Below are 23,342 nucleotides of genomic sequence, written 5' to 3'. Positions count from 1 at the left end.
TCTAGCTTGAAGAGATTGAAATAATCATTAACACCCATTTTTCTCTGAAGTCAAATTAGACTCGTGCAATGGAAAATAACCCTTTTCTTGCCCTTAACTGCACTCCAGTTCCCCAATTTTCCACGGCTGTGTGAACGAGCACCTTGCCGATCGCACGCCCTCGCCCACCTTCTCCACAGCTGATTCTGATATCACAGAGCTTGCTGATGAGCAGCAGGACGAAATTGAGGACCTGGACGACGAGGCCTTTGTGGACGATACTAGCTCAGACCTGGGGAATGAAGAGGGATCAGACATCTTCGGCGATGGGCAGGATCCGTTTTATGACCGGTCCCCCTGGTTCATTTTAGTGGGAAGGTTGGTGAGGTTCTTTGGAGAATAGTGGGAAGGGACTAGCTCTTTTCATTGAAAGCCCTACGACCTGCGGCAACAAAGCCCTGGTACCAAACAACGTACGGAAAGCTTTATTCTGTTGTACCGTTTAGCTCACGGAATTGGGGCTTTTTTTTTAAAAAAATGAATCCACTTCGCTTAAAAAAAAATCATAATTGCTCCCAACTGTTCGTTTGTAAATTTGCGCAGGTGTTCCCAAGTGAGGACATTTAACATTGATTTCCAAATAAGTCCAACTAACCCTGCCATGAATTCCTATCACCAGCCGTCTCCGGTATGAGATTAGAGGATTTATCGGCTATCTTAAACTGGCCGAATCTAAAAGTGCACTCCTAGCACTGAGGATGCTGCTGCAATTGCGGATAAGAATAATGAATTGAGCGCAACAAATTGGGAAGCTATTGTTGGGGGTAGATGTCTTTCCGGCCTCTATACACGGGAAATTTAATGAAAACTGCATCTGCGTTGTGAAATTTAATCAAGTTAATTTTCTCCGCCTCTGTTCTTCCGACCTTTTGTGCGGTCCCTCTGCACCCCTGCAACTAAAGCGAGGTTTAGCTGACCAGAGGCTTCTGTGCCATCGGATCAAAATAGATTCGTAAAATTGTCCCGACTGGTATACAGTTTGTGAATGTGCTGCTCTGCTATCCAATAGCAAGTATTTAAAATGAAAACAGAAAATGCTGGAAAAGTTCAGCAGGTTTGGCAGCACCTGTGGAGAGAGAAACAGAGTTAATGCTTTGAGTGTGTATGACCCTTCTTCAGAAGAGTAGTCCATACGGACTCAAAACGTTAACTCTGTTTCTCTCCCCACGGATGCTGCCAGACCTGCTGAATTTCTCCGGCATTTTCTGTTTTTAATTAAGATTTCCAGCATCTGTGTTATTTTGCTTTTTTTTTTAAAGCAAATATTTAAATCCTGATTAGATAGAGTTTTGGCATGCACTGATTGCCCTGTTGCTGAAACTGGATTGGGGGCAGCACATGTATCTTTCACAGGTCTCTACACCTTACTAGAAATATCTTCTTGTGATCCAAAATACGCCAATCCCCACTTTGGCTTCACCTAGCACTCAGGGCCCCTGATAGCCTAATGACCAAGGCTGCTGCCTCCTCCTGCCTGAACACATGAGCATTGATGCCAGCTGTGATAAATTGGGGGGGGAAAAATGATTCTTTAAGCAAAAAAAAATTAAACTCTCTGATATTATGCAACAATAAAGGATGTGAAGCATATTCTCAATCCAACTCAGGGTAATGGAGAGAAGCCTTTTCCGTTTTGATCCTGCTGTTCTTGAGCAGTTGTCCGACTACTTGGCACAAACCAAATGTTAGATGTACAAGCCCGGCACCTAACTCCATGAGCTAAACCAAACTAAGTAACTGCATACAGTACAGTAAGTGAAACCAGATTAGAAATGAGGAATGTACATGAATTTGAGCCAGTGGGTGAGAAAATATCATTCTGTTGTAAATTTGTACAGCATACCTTTCTTATTATCATTCCTAATTTTGCCAGGCAAATTTATATTAAATGTATATTTATTGGCCTGATAGGATCTTACAAGATCAAACCAGCACCAGAATGGTGGAGATGAAGCTAAGTTCTAACTCCAGGAAGAATTTAAAATGAAAGGTGTAGAATAGGGAGGTTATAAAAGTAAGAAACACTGAACAGGTTAGCAAAAACCAAGTGATTAAGTTAGGCTAAGATCCAAGTTATTTGCAAGCTAACTAACTTCCAGTCCTGGTTGCCACACGGTTGGAAGGACGCGAGGGCCCTGGAAAGGGTACAGAGGAGATTTACTGGAGAGGTTCCAGGGATGAGGGATTTTAGCTACAAGGTTAGATTGGAGAAACTGGGATTGTTCTCCTTGGAGGAAAGGAGATTAAGGAGAAATCTGATAGAGGTGTAGAAGATTATGACAGGTTTAGATAAAGTGGATAAAGAAAAATTGTTCCCATTGGCTGATGGTACAAGGTCTAGGGGTCACAGATTTAAGGTTTTGGGCAAGAGATACACGGGAGATGTGAAGGATAACCTTTGACACAGCAAGTGGTAATGGCCTGGAACTTGCTGCCTTCCAGGGTGGGGAAAGCGGAGACTATGAATGATTTCAAAAGGAAATTGGATGGGCCCTTGAGGGAAATAAATTTGCAGGGCTATGGGGATAGAGCAGGGGAATGGGAGAGCAGAGAGCCAGCAAGGGCTCGATGGGCCAAATGGCCTTCTCCTCCTCCTCCTCCTGTACTGTGATGACTTTCCTGCCGCACTTTGCTAGGCTGTCCCAAAAAAAAAGGTTGACGTTAATTGCGCAATTATTTCCCCTTCGGTTACGATTGTCGATTTATATTCCACAGTCTGCAATGTGAACCAGAGAGGTTCCAGAATGGATTGACCCTAGGGTTTTGGAATGCTAACAACGAAATGAAGTATAATAAGCAGGTTCTGCTGTATGAATATTCCACTGAATTTGCTTCCATCAGTAAAAGAGCTCGTCCCTTTAGCTGTCTCCCATGGCATGCTGGGTGTGTATGACAATTTCACGCTTTTGATGAATTTAAAAAAATAATAATTTTTGTCTGGTGTCCTCAAACTGCATATTTGCGTGTTCCTAATACAACATCCCCTTACTATTGGCTGTAACTTTTACTTTGATTCAGAGTTTTATTTGGAAGGTTGTTTTGTTTGGAATTTGTTTTGTCAACATGCCATTTTTTTTTACCTCACCAATCTTACTGCTGATATTGTTTCAACCTCTTCAGTCTGCTTAAAGAAAGACACATTAAGCGTAGGCGTTAATATGAATTTCAAACTGTGTCTGATAAGAGTAACTTTTGTTCCACTGGCTGTCTGAGGGAGCTCGGCGATTTTTTTTTTTCCAAAATTTTTCCAGTTTGCTCTTTTTAAAGAGAGGAAAAATATATGCTTGCTTAGCAGAGCCTGTGTGGGAAAAGAGTACAAGGTACAATAACATTACTGCATTCTAAATATTTGTTGGCATTTCACACTTGACAAATGGTCCTGGGGCTACCGATTGGTCCTGTAAAATGAAGGCTAATATTTCTACATTGACGGTCAATGGGAATACATGTTCCGATTACTTAGGAGACTGCAGCTGTTGTATTCTTATTTCAGTTCCTTTTGCCATTCCTTACTAAAAGTATAGTTGTGCTGATAAATGCCGCAACTGATACTAATTATTCCCGCCAACCTTTTGGATTGTTTCTGATTATTCGAATATGTAAACATTAGCGCTGTTTTGCTTGTTTTATGTTTTTTTTAACGGTAACCTTTTGTAGTAGGAGTGGTTACTGGCTCAAAGCAGACTGAATAAGGCTCATGTGTTTTTTTTTTCCGTTCTGTTTTAGGTCTTTCTTTGTCTCGCTATTTTTAACCTTCATAGTGTTAGCTGTTTGCCATATTTTTCTGTTTTTTTAAAATATTTTTTGTGTTTACTTTAGTCTGATTAGGACTCATTTTTTATGTTTAGTTTTCATTTACAGCACTATCCTCTTTTCTCTCTCTCTCACAATTGGAAGATGTGTTGTTGGTAAACAAGTGTGTTTGAAGCATTGGCCATGATGATGGGGTGGGGGGTTTGGTGTAATAGGCCATAGTTGTAATTTAGTGTTTTATAGATCTGTCCATCTTGACAGTAGGGATTTGCATTTAAGTGATGAACCATCAAGGCCCTAGGGCTGCCTGAAGTATCATCAAATGTTATTTTAAGAGTTCCTTTTGTAGATTCTGATTTTTTTTCTTCCCCTCCTAAATTAAAATGCAGAACTTCAAATTTATGGGGGAGGGGGGGTGGGATCTTTTGATGCGTGAGGATTCATCTAACTGTGTCTCCCAGTTCACCAGGTTAGTTGAGCAGGAGTGGGACAGAGAGAGAATCGATTGCACTTGGCAGATCAGCAGCTGATTCTGTTGAATTGGAAATCGCAACATGATATGTTAAGTTACTGCCTACTTATGGATGTTTGGGATCTCTGATTGCAACAGTAGAGGAATTGTTATCTATGCTTTGTTGCTGACTGTCATATCAAGACAGTCATGTAAATTCTGCATTGCAGTGTTTACATAGTTTATGGGCACAGGTCATATCTGGGCAGTCCCTCAGAACTATCAGTGGTAAATTGGAGGTTTGTATATTGGTAAACGTACAGAATTTGGCAAATCAAATCAGACAGATTTTAAGTAAAGCTTTGGGCAGTTTAGTGTGATGAAGGAAAGCTGTGAACATGTTCATTATCCTGATAGGAAGTGACATCTTTATATTCAGATTGCTACATGAAATTAAATCAAACTCAGGCTTGAAATGAAGATGCCTGATGGTTATTTTTTTGGAAATACAATTCAAAACACGCTTTTTCTTTTAAAAAAAAAGTCACCAACATTGATAACCTTCGTAACTGGTGTCTTTCAAAATTAAAATACACAAAGTCAGTGCTTCATTGAGGCATTTTCCCAGTAACATCTCAAGTTATTTAATAAACAGCTGAAATGTTGTCTTTCTGGCAGCATATCAAACTCTTAAATCTTAAACTGTGTACACCTTTGACAAAAAATCTGCTTGGGCGATGTTTCCTACTGTAGAAATAAAACGAAATGATTCGTTAGCGTTTTATACTGAACCCAAATTATTATTGATGCTAATATCCGTTTATCTGAACTTTAATTGTCCCAATTTCTAAAAAGGATACAGCCTGAATATATCTGCACATCCCTACTGTCAGGTGTTGCGAGCATTCATGCAATCTCCAAATGTTTAGCTAAATTATAGTTTTGTGCCTATTTTCTTTCTTTGTTCACAGAGCTTTTGTGTACCTCAGCAATTTGCTGTATCCAGTACCCCTTGTTCACAAGATTGCCATAGTTAGTGAGAAGGGGGAGGTCCGAGGTTTCCTCCGAGTGGGTGTACAGTCCATTACAGGTGGGTTTTCAAGATCGAGGTGCAGTATTGTCCATAACCCTGGTGAGGGGGATAGCATGGAGCCTCAGCTGTGCCTTTTATTATGACTTGAGGTCATAACATGTTTCTGAAGATTGATAGACAAATTGTTTCTTTTATCTGCTAGACCGATGTTGTCTTTCTGGCAGCATATCAAACTCTTAAATCCTAAACTGTGTACACCTTTGACAAAAAATCTGCTTGGGCGATGTTTCCTACTGTAGAATTTTAATTTTAATTTTAATTCCTTCTGTGAATTTTAAAAAGGCGAAATGGTGCACGGCCAATCCCGTTGCCCGAATTGAGCAAGGGTACTTGCGTAGTGGAGTTACGATCGTGCCTAACTGTAAAGGAAATATTTTCCTTTTGTCGTTTTAGCCTTCATGTTGCGTTGTACAGCTTCGCAATGTAGGTTGTGTAAAAAACAGAGTTTATCAAAGTGCCAGAACCTGTTCAGTTAGCTTTCCAAGCCAGTGCTTTACTGACATTGCTCCATCCAGTTATCCATTTTTCCCTAACCCTTTGATGGTTATACAAGAGGACAGACTAATAAACCTGATGTTAAATACATCAGTAGGGTCTTGAAACCTTTCAGTGTGGTCAACTGGTACAGTTTGACTTGTGGTCAGGTAAATATTAATGAGACATTGTTTCTCGAGCAGGAAGATTTTTCACCCCGTGGGGTGGTCCAACTTTCTGGCCAGCAAAGGTCATTGTATCTATTCTGCCAGATTTAAACCATCAGCCAACTGGTCAGGTTTTGAGATCTGATCACTGCAGGCTTCACTTGTAGCAATTCAAAAGGTTCCAAAGTTGCGGGAAAAAAAGTGTGTTGACTGTAGTATGTAGTACTCCTAGTATTTTGTATAAGAGTCTGTGCTTAACCCATATTTGTTTGTATTTTGTGCTGAATGTCTTCCTCTTACCTAGCTGATGAGGAGGCACCAGACTATGGATCCGGTGTACGTCAGTCGGGCACTGCCAAAATCTCATTCGACGATGATAACTTCAAAGAGGTACATGTAGCTTTGCTGATTCTAACACACATCCACCACATATTTGCATGTCTAAATTGATGCAAGCCCAGGTTATTGTTATCTTTCTCATTTTGTTTTTTGCTGCTTTGTTTGCAGAGTTACGTTTCTTCTCTAGTGATGTCACGCTCTGGGCTCTCACTGGAGGAACTTAGGATTGTAGAAGGGCAGGGTCAGAGTACAGATGTCATCACCCCATCGGAGGAGATGAACAGAATCAACGAACTGGGTAAATTGTTTAGAATAAGCTTGAAGCAACATTGACATTGTGAGCAATTGCTTTTTCAGACTGCAATTGGAATGTAATAAGATTACGCAGGATGTTCAAATGAGTTCATTTGCATGAACCTCTTGACTACATTCAGTATAATCCAGAAAGTAAAGCCATTTCAGTAGCGGTACTGTAGAGCCTTGTCAAGGTTTAGTCATAGAAATCATTACATAAGCTGCTGTATAAATCTTACTGTTTAGAATTTTGTAGAAATCCTATTAAGAATAATTGGGGTACTGAGTGAATCTGGTGCTTAAAAATCTTCTTACAGAACTCAGCCCAGGTCATATCTTTTTAAGTTATAATGAAAGTTGGTATTGAAATTTCGCTCTCCGTGGGTATTCACGTTTACATCAGAGCACGAGTAATAAAATCCAACAGGATTTACAAATGTTAGCATTGGAATACAGTAAAATTCCATTTTTTTTTCCTGCAGAAATGGATTAACATCACGGTGTTTGTGAATATAACTATTTGAATATGTGGAGAAAAGAGTACCCCGATTAAGTTATTTAATACTTATGTCACAGAAAATTCAACAATGCTGTATATTTTTTCATTCTACTCCCCGAAGGGCAGTGAGCTGTATCATGGATCCTGCTGCAGTATTCACAGGAACGCTGCAGAACATTGCCAGCGGTTCACAGTGAGATTAGGCATGGACACTTATGCACTTTTCTGCCTGGCCTCTGAGAAGCTGTTTCCTCCTCTCTCCTAACCAGGGTGAAAAAAGATTGCTTACAGTACCTCTCCCCAAAGGTCAGACCCCTTGTCTGCTGCCAGAAAGATGCTTTTTAAATAAATTCCAATACAGATAAGGTTCTTCCTTTCACTCCCTCTCTTGTCTCCCATTGTAAATTTTATTCTAAATGTAAAACTGAGATTTGCTCCCAATTTTAGGCTAATGTGGCAGCTTTCACAATTTAGGAAACCTCTCCTCGGTCAAAGCAATGACAAATAAAATAAAAATATTCCAGCTGCTTTGAAACTATTAATTGTAAATTAAATGATGAGGCGTTTAACACTCTGAACTTGTTATTGCAACGAGCTTAAGCTATTTGCCAGGATCATAGTCTCGTCTAGTTCCTAAATTGATTTAATACATTTGGATTTATGCCTCTCTTTCAGATGATTTTATAGAACCATTGTAAAAACAGAAAGTGCTGGTAAAACCCAGGTCTGGCAGCATCCGTGCAGAGAGGAACAGCTAACGTTTCGAGTCCAATACGACTCCTCTTTGGAACATTATTATAGAATCACAGAATGGCCCCAGCTCAGAAGAGGAGGCCAGTCAGCCCCCCTGAGCCTGTACTGGCTCTTGACAAGAGCAATTTAGCGAGTCCCCTGCCCTTTCCCTTTAGCCCTGTAAGGCTTTTCCCCTTAAGTGTTTCATGGGATTGAACCTGCCTCCACCACACACACTCAGGCAGTGCATTCCAGGTTGTAACCACCCGCTGTGTAAAGAAATGGTTCCTCCCTTCGTCTTTGTTTCTGTTGCCCTTCACCTTAAATCTGTGGTCATCGACCCTTCCAGCAATGGAGACAGTTTCTTTCCTACCTGTCCCACGTGACTCTGAACAATCCCATCAAATCTCTTCTCAACCTTCCCTTAAGGGACCTTGTTTGATTTTTGCTGACGACCTATTAAAAATGATGGTAAATAACACACGGAACTAAGTTTCTTGAGAGGGTTCAAAGCTTCGCCTGGAGGAGGGTATTCACCTGTTCAACCTTTTTTCACATAGGGTGTTGTGAGCCAAATGATTTTAAACTGTGTTTGTTCGGGTGCGGTCATTAGATTAATGCTACTGTATCGGGGTCTTCTGAATGGCAGATTTTAAACCGGGCACGGAGCTGGACCCCAAGCTATCCCTGGAGGGGATTTCTGACGACATTGGGGAACACCTGAAAATTGGCAGTGTTTTCACCTTCCGAGTCACGGTGCTGCAAGCCAGTGGAATCCCACCGGAATACGCGGACATCTTCTGTCAGTTCAAGTAAGGAACTTATTCGCGGTTGCGCTTTGTGGTTTATGTCCGTGCTGTCGGCCTGAGAGTGACCGTCACAGGCATGATCTCAATTTGCCAGGTGGTTAATCAAAACAGCACCGTTGACTCTGAGATTTCGCTGGGTTTCAAAGCGATGATGCGCTGTGCAGCCCCTTCATATCGTCACCTGCGAGCAAGTGTTATTTTTGGCCGTTGACGCTATTGCATTAACAAGCTATTTTATTTTTAAGCACGTTTGCTAGTATTTTTATTTTCACGATTTTTCTAAAATAACAGCTAGGATGTGGGGCGAAGCAAATAACAATTCGGGTAGAATTAAACTAGGTCACGCGGCAATTTTGTTTTAGGCGCTGATCAATAATTTTAAAGTAATTGCCTCATTTGCTATTCCACACTGCAGCTATGGTGTAACAAACACATCACTCCTTTTCTCACCCCATCCAACTTTCTCCCTTACTGCCCCCTGCTGTCTCACCCACACCTCTCCCCTCTCCTGTCACTCTCCCTCTTCTGCCCTCTCCCCCGGTCTCTCCCTGACTCTCTGTCCACTCCTGCCACTACTCAGCTCACTCCCCTCACCCCCCCCACTCTTGGTTCTCTTTCGTTCTCCCTCCCCATCCCGTGCCTCCCTTCTCCTTCCGCATCCCATGCCCCCTCCCCCCCTCCCTATCTCAACCCCCTCCCTACCTCAACCCCCTCCCTATCTTCCCCCCCTCCCTATCTCCCCCCTCCCGATCTCCCCCCTCCCTATCTCCCCCCCTCCCTATCTCCCCCCCTCCCTATCTCCCCCCTCCCGATCTCCCCCCTCCCGATCTCCCCCCCCCCTCCCGATCTCCCCCCCCTCCCGATCTCCCCCCTCCCGATCTCCCCCCCTCCCGATCTCCCCCCCTCCCGATCTCCCCCCCTCCCGATCTCCCCCCTCCCCGATCTCCCCCCTCCCCGATCTCCCCCCCTCCCGATCTCCCCCCCTCCCGATCTCCTCCCTCCCCGATCTCCCCCCTCCCCGATCTCCCCCCCTCCCCGATCTCCCCCCCTCCCTATCTCCCCCCCTCCCTATCTCCCCCCCTCCCTATCTCCCCCCTCCCTATCTCCCCCCCTCCCTATCTCCCCCCCTCCCTATCTCCCCCCCCTCCCTATCTCCCCCCCCTCCCTATCTCCCCCCCCTCCCTATCTCCCCCCCCTCCCTATCTCCCCCCCCTCCCTATCTCCCCCCCCTCCCTATCTCCCCCCCCTCCCTATCTCCCCCCCCTCCCTATCTCCCCCCCCTCCCTATCTCCCTCCCCTCCCTATCTCCCCCCCCCTCCTATCTCCCCCCTCCCTTCCCCCCCTTCCCCTCTCTCCCCTGTCCCTCAGATATAGATTAAGAGCTTAAATAGCTTCATGGTTGCTAATGAGTTGCCGTTAGATTTCTCGTTTCCCTGATCTTTATTCGTCTCCCACAGTGAAATGCTCCATCTGGTGGTCCTACCAGGCGTTTAAAAACTGCCACTGAAGCAAATAATTCCGTTAGTATTTGCTGTCATCTTATTCATAGGAAAATGCTGTGTTCTAATTTTCTTCCAGTAGATTTAGCAGTTTTGTTGCATTAGTGAATTTTTTTTGAGGCTGCCAAGTTCTAAGTTTTCAAGAGCAAAAATGTGCTTTCTCTTTAATCAGATGAGAAAATGTTCCTTGGCAGTGTCATCCCTCCTTCGCGTGCACAGTAGTTTATCCACAAAAACCTGGGAAAAACCAGCTTGGATGATAATTTCATAAATGACCCTAGAACCAGAGAAGCCCACAATCCCATTTATTTTCCTACATTACAACAGTGTATGCACTTTGAAAGTCACTCATTTATTGTAAAGCACTTTGAGACGTCCACTGGTCGTGAAAGACATCATATAAACGCAAGCCTTACATATTTTCCCGTAAGCTGAAATTACAAACGTTTAGCTTCCTCAGCCGCTTCAGAAAGCATTAAAAGACAAACCCTCAGTGTAGAATTGGAGTCACACCTATAAGCCAAACTGGATAGGGTGGCAGATTTCCTTCTCCAAAGGACATTAGTGAAATGACTCTAGCTTTTTAAGGACGGTTAGGAGTTTCCTGTGATTTCTCCGGCATTTGGCGAGAACCTAACATTGATTGAATGCAATTTCCTGAAATAAAAACAGAAAATGCTGGAATCACTTGGCAGCATCTGTGGAGGGACACAGAGTTAATGTTTCAGGTGCATGAACCTTCATCAGAACTGGGAGTACAATTCTTGTTGAGTTTCTTCTCTAGCCTCATAGCCACTATATTACAATACCCACCGCACTGCTATGGTTCAATGCTGAAAACTTATCATTGCAATTAAAGCCATGTACAAATTACTATCAGGAAGTGGAAGGTAGAAATTGTTATTAGCAGTCTCTTGGTGGTACAGAAGTTGAATCTTTCTGAAAAGAGAGACATGTTGCTGAAGCTTTTCATCTTGCACTCATCAGGACAAATGCAGGAATACCAAATTTCAAACCATCACGGCGATCATTCACACTCGCTAGAAGCGGCGTACATTCATAAACAGGGACCCATTCTCTGCAAACAGAAGGAATATGTTCAAGCCTTGCCCCTTTTTTGTTTGAATTACCCGGGGGTCTATAGTTGCCTGTTGCTTTCTCCATGGCAACGGCTCAGCTAATCAGAATCGACTTGCCAACCGATCAGCACCCCTTTTCTCCTGCAGGATAAATTGTTGTGATTGTTTGATTGAAATTTGGCATTCTTGCATTTGTCCTGATGAGTGCAGGAGGAAAAGCTCCGGCAACATGTCTCTCTCTTCAGCAGTGTTGAAATTGTTAGGATCAGTGTCTGAAAGTTTAATGTGCCTGCATCAAACCTCCCCCATCCAGCATTTCAACAGAGGCGTTAACTTGTTTAACTTAAAATGTCATGAGATATAATTGTTTGTTGCCAGCTTCCTGCATCGCCATGACGAGGCCTTCTCGACAGAACCCCTAAAGAACAGCGGCCGGGGTACACCCCTTGGCTTCTACCACGTGCAGAATGTGAGTCTGAGACACCAGTGCATTTCTTTTTCAAACGCTTGACCAGTCATTTCATCAGCTACATATCCAAATTTTAAACGCCTTCCCAAAGTTAGTTTAAAAACCTGCCTTTAAAATGTTCTCCATCATTCGTTTAGGTCGCTGTCGAAGTGACTGAATCATTTGTAGAATACATCAAGACGAAGCCAATTGTATTTGAAGTATTTGGGCACTATCAGCAGCACCCGTATCATTACCAAGGTCAAGATTTTAAGAGGTAAAACCCATGCAGAGAATTGTAAATAGCTTTGAAAGGTTTGACGTTTGTTAAGTCAATAATCGAATTTGCTCGGCAAGGGTTGAGTGAAAGCAGACTTTCCTTTAGGCCCTGTCTACGTGCCTCTACCTTCCCCACCTTACACCAACGGCTCTTCCCCTCCAATTCTTCAGCAATGCAGTAACTAGCACGAGCACATTAAGATCTTTTTTGAGTCCGGTATGTACTTTAAAACCCTGAATCGTTTTTTCTGCGCCAGTATTGCTGCCGTGTGCTGGCTACATACCTGACCTGAATTAACTTAAGTTGAGCAGCTCTCTCTAATTCAGGGGTAAAATATTGTACAGCTATTTTTCTTTCTTCACTCAGGGAGTGCTGGTAAAACCAGCATTCATTGCCCGCCCCTAATTTCCTGTTGAAGATGGTGGTGAGCCACAGCCTTGAACACAGCTGCATGGTTTGCTTAGGCCATTTCAGAGGGCAGTTAAGTGCCTGTCAGATTGCTGTGGGCCTAAAGTCTCTCTCAAATTAGAAAGGACATGACTGAATCAAATGGATCCGTATCTGACTGACACTAGTTTTTATTCTCTCTTTATTTAATGAACTCAATTTAAGGCCCTCAATTGCTGTGGTGAGGTTTGAGCTCTTATCTCCACCTCATTAATCTAGACCTCTGGATTACCAGTCCAGTAACATAACCACTATGCTATCATACCACCAATTATTCAGTAATCTCATACTCGAGAGGAAATGCAGACATGTTCTCCATAATCAAAAATACAATGCGTGGGAAAGGAGTGAGAGAATAAAGTACAATTAAAATGAGATTCCATTGCAATTGTCTGTCCCAATTGTTCGTTCTTAGATCTTATGTACTTTCGATGTTTAGTTTCGAGAACATTGCAAAGTTAGTAGAAAATGAATAAACTAATTTTTTTTTATATATATTGTTCTTGCTCACAGTCCACCGCAACCAGCTCGCAAATATTTCCCTCCTCCCATGCCTCTTTCAAAGCCAGGTGAGTCTGAATGGAAGCTTCTTTGTGGATGTGGTATTAATATTAGGTGCAGTCAATTGTGCAATTTCAGCGATGTGCAATCTCTCCTTGTGCAGCCCACCCACCCACCTCCCCGGCCTCTCAGGCACACGACACCCACCCACCCACCCCCCAATGACCTCTGTTTCCCCACCCCCCGCCCTGCCAAACAACCTCCCTGTCTTTCCTTGCTTGCTTACTTTGGATTGACGTAGGAATCTGTACTTTGCTCCTCCAGCATAGGCCTAGCTTTATGATTATTTTATGACCACACGTTTCTACCCTGGGCTATACAACCATTTTCAGTAAGAATATGACCTAACACAGTAGCACTATTTTCTTTTTGTAACTTTTTGATCTTTATCTCTTTTCTGATTGTGCTCCTATAATTTGATGTGTTAGTTTCTTGTCCAACTGCAACAATTAACAAAGATATGCGTGGGATTTAATTTTCAGGATAGAATATAATATTTAATAAAATGTACACCTGTCAACTTGGGTCTTCAATCCTTGTCCATATGAGTAAATTTCAGTGACTTAATAACAGAAATATATTTATACAAATCTGGAGTAATGGGCCTGTGGATAAAAATGTTTCCTAAAGGAGCAAAAGGAACTTTATTGTTCATTTAATGTTATTAAACATACACTTAAAGATATGGAATGATTTTGGAATTATTCCCAAGAAAGATTTGAATTGCAAAGAGAAGAAAAGGATGTCATTAATATCAAGGCTTGTAAACCAAAATATTTTTAAAGTTTTTTTTTGCATGTTAAACATATCTTTTCTTTTCTATTCTTCCCCTCACCCCTTTGCCCCCTACACCATCCATGCCCTTGATTTCTCTTCCATTTCAGACCATGAGCGAAAGATTGAGTTGATTAGATATCTGATGTCTGGCTATGTAAATGTAGAGTTGCTTGATGCTCTCTCTGAGAACGCCAACACGTTTGTCTCATCTGCTGCCGGCTCATTCATCAACAGCGCTGATCAGCTGCCAGTGTTTCTTTTTCATCCTCTTCCCAATTGTCACGTTCTGAAAGTTCCAAAGCATCATGGTTGGTAACTAGCACAGAGCCATGGCAAATTAGTGATGCCTTAGGACCCTACCCAATGTTGTCCTCCCCTATCTCGCACTACTCCTGTAGTTCAGATGTACAGATTATAGCCTCCATTGTTCAAGATCAGCTCGTGCCCCGCGTTGTACTGAAGTAGATGCTCTAAGCGTAGAGAGAGCTTTGTGAAGCTTAATCCATAGTTTAAAATCTACCTTTATTTTCATATTGTGAGTCTGTGCCTTAACGTTGGGTCTTCGTTTGTCGTCTCATCGTTTAACGATTTAGGTTTGTTTTTTTGAATTTCATTTTTTTCCCTCCTTTTTTGAAGTGATGTGAAAAATTTAATTGGAGAAACAGCATTTGAAGTCTCATCTGGGTCTGAAGCCCTTCAGATTTCCTGCCATCAGAACTTGTGCTAGAAAACTGTCCAAAGTGGAGATTCCACTGACCTGGCCAGATTTTCCATTTAAGTGATAATAGTTAAGTGCAAGGACGGATTTGGATATGGGGTGTATTTGTTGTAGGTTATCCAAGACACCTATTGCTTTCTCCAAATTGGCCATCTGTTTTGGAAGAAAAAACAGTTGGTTGTATTCTGTCAGATGAGAAAGGGACAAAAAATAAACATTTCAATTTTTCTTAAAACCTAATTGTAATGACCAGGACCATAATACAGCATAGCACCAACACTGCAGAGAATAGATAGGCGGATGAGGTGAATCAGATAGTCATGATGGACAATATCAGTTTTGGGTCGTCAGAGGTTTTCTATTGCTGCTGGTGATTCTGGGAAACTAGAGAGAGAAAACTGCGATAAATCTCCATTTCAACACTGTGTTGGGGTGGGGGGGAGAGGGGGTGCGGGAGAGGAGATTGTCAGGCACAAGAGAGTAAAATTCAGGGTTAACAGTGGCCTTTGGAAAAACTGATCAAGCAGACATAATTAAGATTATAAATAATGGAGAGGCTGACGACTGTAACATTATATAATGAGTGAAGTGGTGGAATTGGATGATGAGCTGAAGGAACAGCCAGAATGTGAAGCTGTCGAATTGGTGAAAGGAAGCAAAATGAGCCGTCAACTGCGTTAAAAAGAAAGCTAGATAGCTTAGGTAGAAGACGTTATTATGGGTAACGTATTTCCAAGTGAGGGGTGCTGGACCCTTTCAAACATTTTCGAGATGTTCAAGGAGTCAGTAACAGACAAGATGACTTTTATCATTGGAGTGACCTTGCTGAATATCGCACTGGGTTAGGTCAGGGCTTTCACTCCCGTCCCTTATCGTTTTGTGCCTTAGTTGCGAGCCTCCGAGAGTACAGAATCTCCTGGTGTACGGAAACAAATACACAAAACACCAAAATAAAAGCAAAATGTTGCGGATGCTGGAAATCTGAAATAAGAACAAAAAATGCTGGAAAAAAACTCAGCAGGTCTGGCAGCATCTGTGGAGAGAGAAACAAGAGTTAACAGTTCGAGTCCAATTTTATATTATATGTAAAACACCAATATATTACTTTAAAAAAACTTAGTGGAAGGTAACTAACACTACACTCTGACAGATGGTATTTGGTGAATGGAAATGCAGCAATCAAAGTATGTGGACTTTTACATACGAGTCAAATATCCTTTCTGCCGAGCCACTAAAACGCGTTCAATCCCTTTTCTTGTTCTCTACTGTTGCCAAAGTGTTGCAAAAAAAAAATCCTCAACCAAAAAGCTGCTTTTAAAAAATATTTCACAAAAATATAAACTTTGGTGACTAGTTTTCTCTCTCAGGATGTGTTCTGAAATTACTTAGTTACTCTTTTTTTTCCTGCTGTTCTCCATTAGGTTGTATTGATGTATGCCAGTACAGTTGTGTGCTTGTCCAATATTTGCCATGGTCCAGAGAAATGTAGTTTTTATTCTTTCTCTTATTTTTACGCTGTGCATAGTTTTAAGATGTGAAAATATTTGCTTTTTAATCAAATAAGGTAGATATCAATCTTTTAGCTCCCTGGTATGGAGACAACCAGTTCCTTCAAAAAAAAAAGGCTGGATTTTCTAATGCATGTTTACTCTTCAACAGAATTGCTAACAAGGGATTTGCTTTGAATGATTTTGTCGAAGTTTCTGTGAAGTGAAAGTTACCCTTGTGCAGTAATCCATCTAATAGTCTTCTCATTTTCTGTACTGTCGAGCTGCTGCGTAGTTCAAAAGTAGTCCAGTATGCATTTGCCATTTCAAAACCAGTACCACACTTTAAATTGCACATGAGTTGAGGGAAGCAACTGTCATTAAATGAGCATTCTGGTTTAAAGACGGCGAGGGCGTGAATAAGTTCAGCTGTGGAGGGAATCACAGTGAATAAGGCTAGTTGTTCCAATGTAATCGCAACTTTCTCATATCCAGGGGGCCTGTGTGTTGGAGCATGGAGTCTGAATATCAAAATTGGCACCAAGGTCAGACTCTGGGTAGAAGCAGCATAGCAATTGTCACAACAAGATGTTTTGTCTCTTTCATTTACTTAAAATTGACCTTTAATTTAGATGACACTTGAATATTTTGGCAAATGAAATAGAAAACAGAAAAATTTGTTTGTGTTGACATTTAGAGCACAGCCTTTGCACTGTAAAATAGTTCCACCAAATGCCATCTGTTTTGAGAAAAGGTTTTATACAAAATACTGGAGGCTGATGTTAACTAAGTTAGGGGCACAGTTTAAAAATAAGAAGTCTTCCATTTAAAACTGAAATGAGGAGGAATTATCTTCTCTGAGGGTCATTAGACTTGGGAATTCTCTTGCACAGAAGGCAGTGCAAGCTGGCCATTGAATACATTCAAGGCTGAATTAGACAGACTTTTGCTGCCTGTCCCCCATAACTCTCGACTCCCTCGGCGATCAAGGTGGAGTTCAGGCCACAATCCGATCAGCCATGATCTTGTTGAATGGCAGAGCAGGCCCAGTGGGCCGAATGGCCTACTCCTTTTTCTTATGATATTATTAAGTAACATATAGAACCATAAAATATTTCTGAATTCATATACGTTGGATAAACTCTTCAACTTTTGTTTTTTTTATTTGCTCTCGAGGTATGAGTGACCCTGACATGGCTGCAGTTCTTGCTCAGCTGTGGTCCCCCTCCTCCTCAAAATAAATGCTGATGAGCCTTCTCCTTGAACTGCCACAGAATTTGTGCTGCTGGTGTCCCCAGAATGGTGTTGGGTAGAGAATTCCAGGAATATGGCCTAGCCTTGATCAATGTATGTCCAAGCAAGGATACAGGTAAAATGGAGGTGATGGTGTTCCCATAATTTTGCTGCTCTCCTCGTAAATAAAGAAAGGACGTCCTTGCAGTTTTATGGCTCCTTTCATTACCTCAGGATGCCCCACAGTGTTTTACAACCAGTGAAGGACTTTTGGGGTGTTGTCACTGTTGTAATGGAGGAAAAGTAGAGGTTATAGTGCTGCAAGGTGTGTATAGTAAATTCCACGGAGACAATGCGACAGTGTTAGAGCTCATTAGCACCAATCAAGTGGACGCCTTTATCACAGATGTTATTCAGCTTCTGGGTGCTGTTGTGGCTGCACCTGACCAGGTGATTGCATGGTAGAGAGCACTTGAGCTGCAGGGGGATAAAGGTGATGGCCGTGCTCCATCTTTGAAGGAGAAGGACGAGGAGGAGCAGCAGGAGGAGGAGGACAAGCCTCATGTGGCAACGGTCCCTACAGCACACAACTGGTTGTCATTGATTAGTGAGTTGTCCATCATTGACTTGAGGCTTGCAGATAGTGGAGAGACCTCAAAGGGTCAAGCAACGAGCCACTCATCACAAAGTACCCAGCTTTTGTAGCCAAGTGCTGATATGGCTGTTGCAGTTAAAATGTGACCTATGTTTCTTATCATTATGAAGCACCCAAATCCACTCTCAACCTGAGAGCAGCAACTAGCTGTAATTGATAAATAGCTTAGCTGTAACTCTTCAGATTTACAGGCCTGGTGGGCTAACTGCTCTGTCATTCATTTAGACCAGTGGACGAGCAGCTTTTTCTTTGCGACGTTCAGTCCCCTAGTCTAGGAAGTTGAAAGGGTTGAGGTTCAATCTTTCTAGTTTTCAAGAATTGGAGTCTTGTGAAGGATTGGGGGAAGAAAAAACTTGTTGGAAGAGGAAGAATGCTTGATTGTTTTTTCTGTATTTCTGGGGTTTGAATTTGTGGACAGAGGTTTTGCTCTTGGTTTTGGAACTGTCAGCTGTTTTTTGTGTATGTGAGATCTCAGATTTTCCCTGCGCACCAAGCCGGGTTTTTGCGTTTGCGGTCTTGCGATGTTTATACGTAGGAATGTTTATATTTTCTGTGCACACACCTTTCTGCAAAGTAGTGTAGTCGACTCACTGGTGTTGACATAAGTATTTGGTCCTCGGCTCGGCAGACTGGACATCCCTGGTTTATCTCGCGTGTTACCTGCGTTGGAACTGGATTATCAGACAGGAATACAATTTACCAGACACCATATCAAAGTTGCAGTTTAGCATTCTGTAATTTCAGCATTCGAAAGATTAAGTTGTCATCATATTTCCATCCATACTTTCTTAACTTAGCTTTAGTGAATCAGTTAATTTATCTTTTTTACCTCTGACATCAGTTTGTTACTTTACAGCAACCTGACACTGACTTGTTATGACCTGGCCAGGCAGACCAAATCCACAAGGGAAACTTGGCCAAGCTATCACAACGGTTTTGCAATTTGTATTTATTACGAGAAGATTTTTGCACTGAAATCAGAAGTAATGAGTCCACTAACACCTTTAAGAGATTTAAAAAGCTAAATCAAAACATTTATGAACAAAAGAAAAGATTTCAAGCACATACATAAAATTACAGTTATTTAATACTACAACTAATCCCAAAATTCCTAATTAACCTGATTCCGAACCACACATCCTCTTTAAGGCAACGGTTCAAAATAGATTTTACGTTTAAATAGCAAGCCAGCAAGTTTATCACAGCACCCACTCGACAGGGGAATCCAAAAGGCTTTCCTCCACCCTTGGTTACTGGACACAGCAGACTTCTGCAAAAGTGGCTGGAGGATTTCCCAAGCCTGTTTTACACACTCCTTTTAAATCCTACATGGCCCCACAACGTAGCCTTCCATTCTCTTTTATATATGTTTCTCTCTCTTTAATCTGTAAATTCCATTGTTCTACATGCCTTTGGAAATTTACTTTTCCCATTGTATAAAAATCTTTCATGTTGCCAATTTGGTCAGTACCTTTGGAAAAAATAAGCACACTGCTTGGTCTTGCTTATTTTGTTAGCTGTAAACATTCCTTTGAAACCCAAACAACTCTTCACTTATCTAAAAATGCAAATTTCCTTCACACCCTACATGCTGCCCACATCCATGTTTACTCATTAGCATTTCAAATGCCCTTTACCCCTAACTTCTTTTGATAATCTCAAGCTTGCAGTCCATCTAACTCTAATTCAATTAAATCACACAGACAGAACCATCTATATTCACGCCCATAAGCCTACTTTACAATAAACAACAATAATATAATGAAAAATATCTTAGCTTCATGACACTGACTAACTGATGTATCAGATAATTTACTATTTGGGTCAGAATAAAGAACATGGCATCAAGTTCTATTTGAAAGATCTTTAATGTTCAGAAGATTAAAGTGGGAGGAGGTGAGGAGATGGGGAGTCTGTGTTTAGAATTAATTGCTTGTTTTATATTTTGTCCTCCTTTTCCTAAGATGTTTTATTTTGAAAATGATAAAATAAATGGAAAATGGCGGCAGGTTATTGCAGACTCTTGCAGCATGATAAGTTTCATGTGTTGACATTCTATTTCTTTTCACGTTTCAGTTCCAGCCACTAAATTGAATGCCTTGAGCAAACCTAATCTAGGACAATGCGTCAGTAAATACGACTTGCTTGTCTGGTTTGAGATCAGTGAACTGGAACCTACAGGAGAGTAAGTTGATAACTGACTAGGTCTGTTGTTACTGATCAATACATGTACAGTCAGGCATAACACAATTTGCAGGATCTTATTCTCATAATATCGAGAATGTCACCTGAGATGAGTTTCATTAGTTGTGTAAATGCTTGTACAGATTTACATATCAAAACTGAAATGTGCATAAGTGTTACTATCTTCTGTGAACTGTGTACCTGGGGAGGGGTAGACACCATGAAGGTGATAATAGTGCAGTGGAAATTGGGTCATCCACTTTGGGTACAAAAGGATAGAACAGGTTGCTTCCTAAATGATGAAAAACTAGAAACAATGACAGCCCAAAGAGACTTGTAAGTCTAGGTACATAGATCACGAAAATGTCTTGAACAGGTACAGAAAGTTATCAGAAAGGCTAATGACATGCTGGCCTTGATACTTAGAGGACTGGAATACAAGGGTGGGTAGATATCATGCTGCAGTTACACAAAACTCTGGTTATTCCACACCTGGAGTTAATGTGTTCAGTTCTGGGCACCACACCTTAGGAAGGATAGATATTGGACTTGGAGGGAGTGCAGCGTAGGTTTACCAGAATGATACCTGAACTCCAAGGAGAGATTATACAAACTGGTATTGCATTCCCTGGAATTTAGAAGATTAGAGAGTGATTGGAGCAGGGTTCTCTAGATGTTAAGTGGAACAGATGGGTAGATAGAAAGGAGCTATTTCCACTGGTTGCAGAGTCTAAGACTAGGGGACATATTCTAAAGGTTAGAGCCAGACTTTTCAGTAGTAAAATTACTTTTACACACAAGGGTAGACAGTACTTTGGAATTCTCCTGTGCAAACTACAATTGATGCTTAATTGATCATTTTAAACTTGAGATTAAAAGATTTTTGTTAATCAAGGGTACATAAAATAAAAAATAGGAGCAGGACTACACCACGCGGCTCATCGAGCCTGCTCCGCCATTCAATATGATCATGGCTGATCTTGGGCTTCAACTCCGCTTCCCCACCCACTCCCCATATTCCTCGAGACACCAAAAATCTGTCTATCCCAGCCTTAAATGCATTCAACAATGGGGCATCTGCAACCCTTTGGGATAGAGAATTCCAAAGATTCGCAACCCTTTGAGAGTGAAAAGATTTCTCCTCATCTCAGCCCTAAATGATCGGCCCCTTATCCTGAGACTCTGCCTCCCCCATGTTTTAGATTCCCCCGACCAGGGGAAACAATTTCCCAGCGTCCTCCCTGTCAAACCCCTTCAGAATTTTGTACGTTGCAATGCCTCTAAACTCCAGGGAATATAAGCCCAATTTACTTAGCCTGTCATCATTGGACAACCCCCCCCAGCCATCCCAGGGACCAATCCCTTGCTGTACCGCCTCCAACGCAAGTGTATCCTTTCTTAAATGTGGAGACCCAGACTGCACACGCTAGTCCAGATGCAGCCTCACCAGAACCCTGTGCAGCTGTGGCAAGACATCTTTATTCTTGTACTCCAATCCCCTTGCAATAAAGGCCAAAATGCCATTTGCCTTCCTAATTGCTTGCTGTACCTACATGCTATTAAGGGATATGAGGCAAAGACTGGCATATCGCGTTAGTTCACAGATCAGCTGTTGTCTCATTGACTGGCAGAACAGGCTCAAGGGGATAAATATCCTCCTCCCTCTTTGCATGTTCCTATAATAAGGTCGTACATTGTTTTTAATACCCCTTGAACGTTCTTTGTGACCATGAAGACTTTTGGAATAGTCGTTAAAACTGTGATCAGTTTATAAAATTATAACAAGGTTTTTCTTTGTGCAAAGCTTATTACAGCAGGTGAGCAAAGAAAGAATGGTTCAGTTGAGCCTTTTCCCAATTTGGATTGGATTCTTGCTGTGACAATATCTTGTCTGTTCTGCAGGTATATCCCAGCAGTGGTGGACCATAGCGGAGGCCTGCCATGTCAAGGCACTTACCTGCTTCACCAGGTAAGTATTTCAGATAAACTCACCTGTTTAACACTATCTCTGGTAAATAGTTTATGCCAATAAGATCGTTCTGACCTTAAAAATTGTGAAGTGAACGTATTGAACTTTCAAACCTCAGTTAAATCCACATGTGTTCAATTCTGATCCAAGCAGCCATAACATTATCTTGAAATATCATTGTTACTTGGTATGTGTTCCTACCCTAGCAGTGCAATTGTCCTATTGCACCCAACTCTTAATTCTATGGAACTGGTTTTTTGGCCTATTAGATGCAACAGGATTCCTCGGTGAAGGTTTAACCTTGGCCGCACGAACTGAAGCCAAATCGCCGCTTGTTGATGTTAGGGAAATAGCTGTTGTTGGGTTTGACGCTCAGATAATCCCAAATGTTTCTAAATACGAGAGTGGAAATTTGAAACTGGGCTGGTCCTCGTTCTGTCTTTGACACGGTAATAGTCTCTCAATTTTAGTGAGGGGAGAGAAATAGCAGCCAAATGAGATTCTCAAAACTGAGCTGGGCTTTCATTGGAGGCAGGAAAATTTAGAGGGGCCATCATCTGGGAGTTTAGAGTGATATGGACAAATAGTACAACTGTAAGGCCATTTAGATTATATAGCAAAGTTAACGTGCAGCAAGCATACACTATCCTTCTGAAATGTGGGTTAGAGCCGCGCCATAAGCAACTACTTCCCCCCCTAATTATTTGTAAAGAGCTGAAGTGCCCCTCCTTCAGTTGTCAGGTGTTGTGCCAATCAGAGTCTCATTTCCACCCTGCGCTGAGATGGCTTCAGTGGACCCCTGTCGTCTCCGAGTTGGTAGGGATGGAATACAGCTAGCTTCTTGCTCCTGTAGAGTAACCCTGAGTGAGTGTGTGTGAGAGAGAGAGAGAGTGAGTTGAGAGAGACAGTGAGTTTGCTTCTGCGCTCACACATGAGCTGACACTGTTCACATTTTCATCTTATGATGCTCTTCACAGAGTGACTGAACCAGCTACCACATAAACCATAGACACTTGGGTGATCTGACAGTGAGCTGGACACTTTGAGTTGGTGCAGTTGGCACAGGGCATTTAGCAAGGAAGAAATACTGAGAAAATTAAAGAAAAAGGTGCATAAATAACAATTATAAAAATGCTATTATAAAGCAGCACATAGACATACCTGATCAACTATTCTGTGAATGTAGTGTGCGGTTTGCATAGTGTGTTAAAAGGTGTGATTGTAAAATATAGTTCTCAGAAAATAGTCCATTTTGTTTATCATTGTACATTTGGGCAATAAATGCTGGCCCAGCCAGCAAAGCCCACATGTGAATGAATTTTAAAAAAAAACTGAACATATACATTGTTGACATA

General features: G+C 41.8%; 1 protein-coding gene across 8 annotated transcripts in view; it reads left to right on the top strand.

The window, feature by feature from the left end:
• Positions 1 to 23,342, top strand: part of kif1b (kinesin family member 1B) — a 197,730-nt gene that overhangs the window by 138,134 nt on the left and 36,254 nt on the right. For 6 of the 8 annotated variants that reach the window (XM_078557783.1, XM_078557779.1, XM_078557781.1 and 3 more), the window contains 10 exons: positions 109 to 357; positions 5,215 to 5,333; positions 6,282 to 6,367; positions 6,485 to 6,614; positions 8,491 to 8,653; positions 11,607 to 11,697; positions 11,835 to 11,953; positions 12,917 to 12,972; positions 19,911 to 20,019; positions 21,921 to 21,987. In XM_078557783.1, the coding sequence (XP_078413909.1) occupies positions 109 to 357; positions 5,215 to 5,333; positions 6,282 to 6,367; positions 6,485 to 6,614; positions 8,491 to 8,653; positions 11,607 to 11,697; positions 11,835 to 11,953; positions 12,917 to 12,972; positions 19,911 to 20,019; positions 21,921 to 21,987 (1,189 nt within the window). The remainder of the gene's footprint in view (positions 1 to 108; positions 358 to 5,214; positions 5,334 to 6,281; positions 6,368 to 6,484; positions 6,615 to 8,490; positions 8,654 to 11,606; positions 11,698 to 11,834; positions 11,954 to 12,916; positions 12,973 to 19,910; positions 20,020 to 21,920; positions 21,988 to 23,342) is intronic. The other 2 variants (XM_078557785.1, XM_078557784.1) reach the window with 1 other exon arrangement.

The sequence above is a fragment of the Cetorhinus maximus genome, chromosome 15 (genome assembly GCF_964194155.1).
Source record: "Cetorhinus maximus chromosome 15, sCetMax3.hap1.1, whole genome shotgun sequence".
Classification (NCBI taxonomy): domain Eukaryota; kingdom Metazoa; phylum Chordata; class Chondrichthyes; order Lamniformes; family Cetorhinidae; genus Cetorhinus; species Cetorhinus maximus.
Note: the sequence above shows the minus strand (reverse complement) of the source record. Positions and strands in the feature narration are given on the sequence as shown.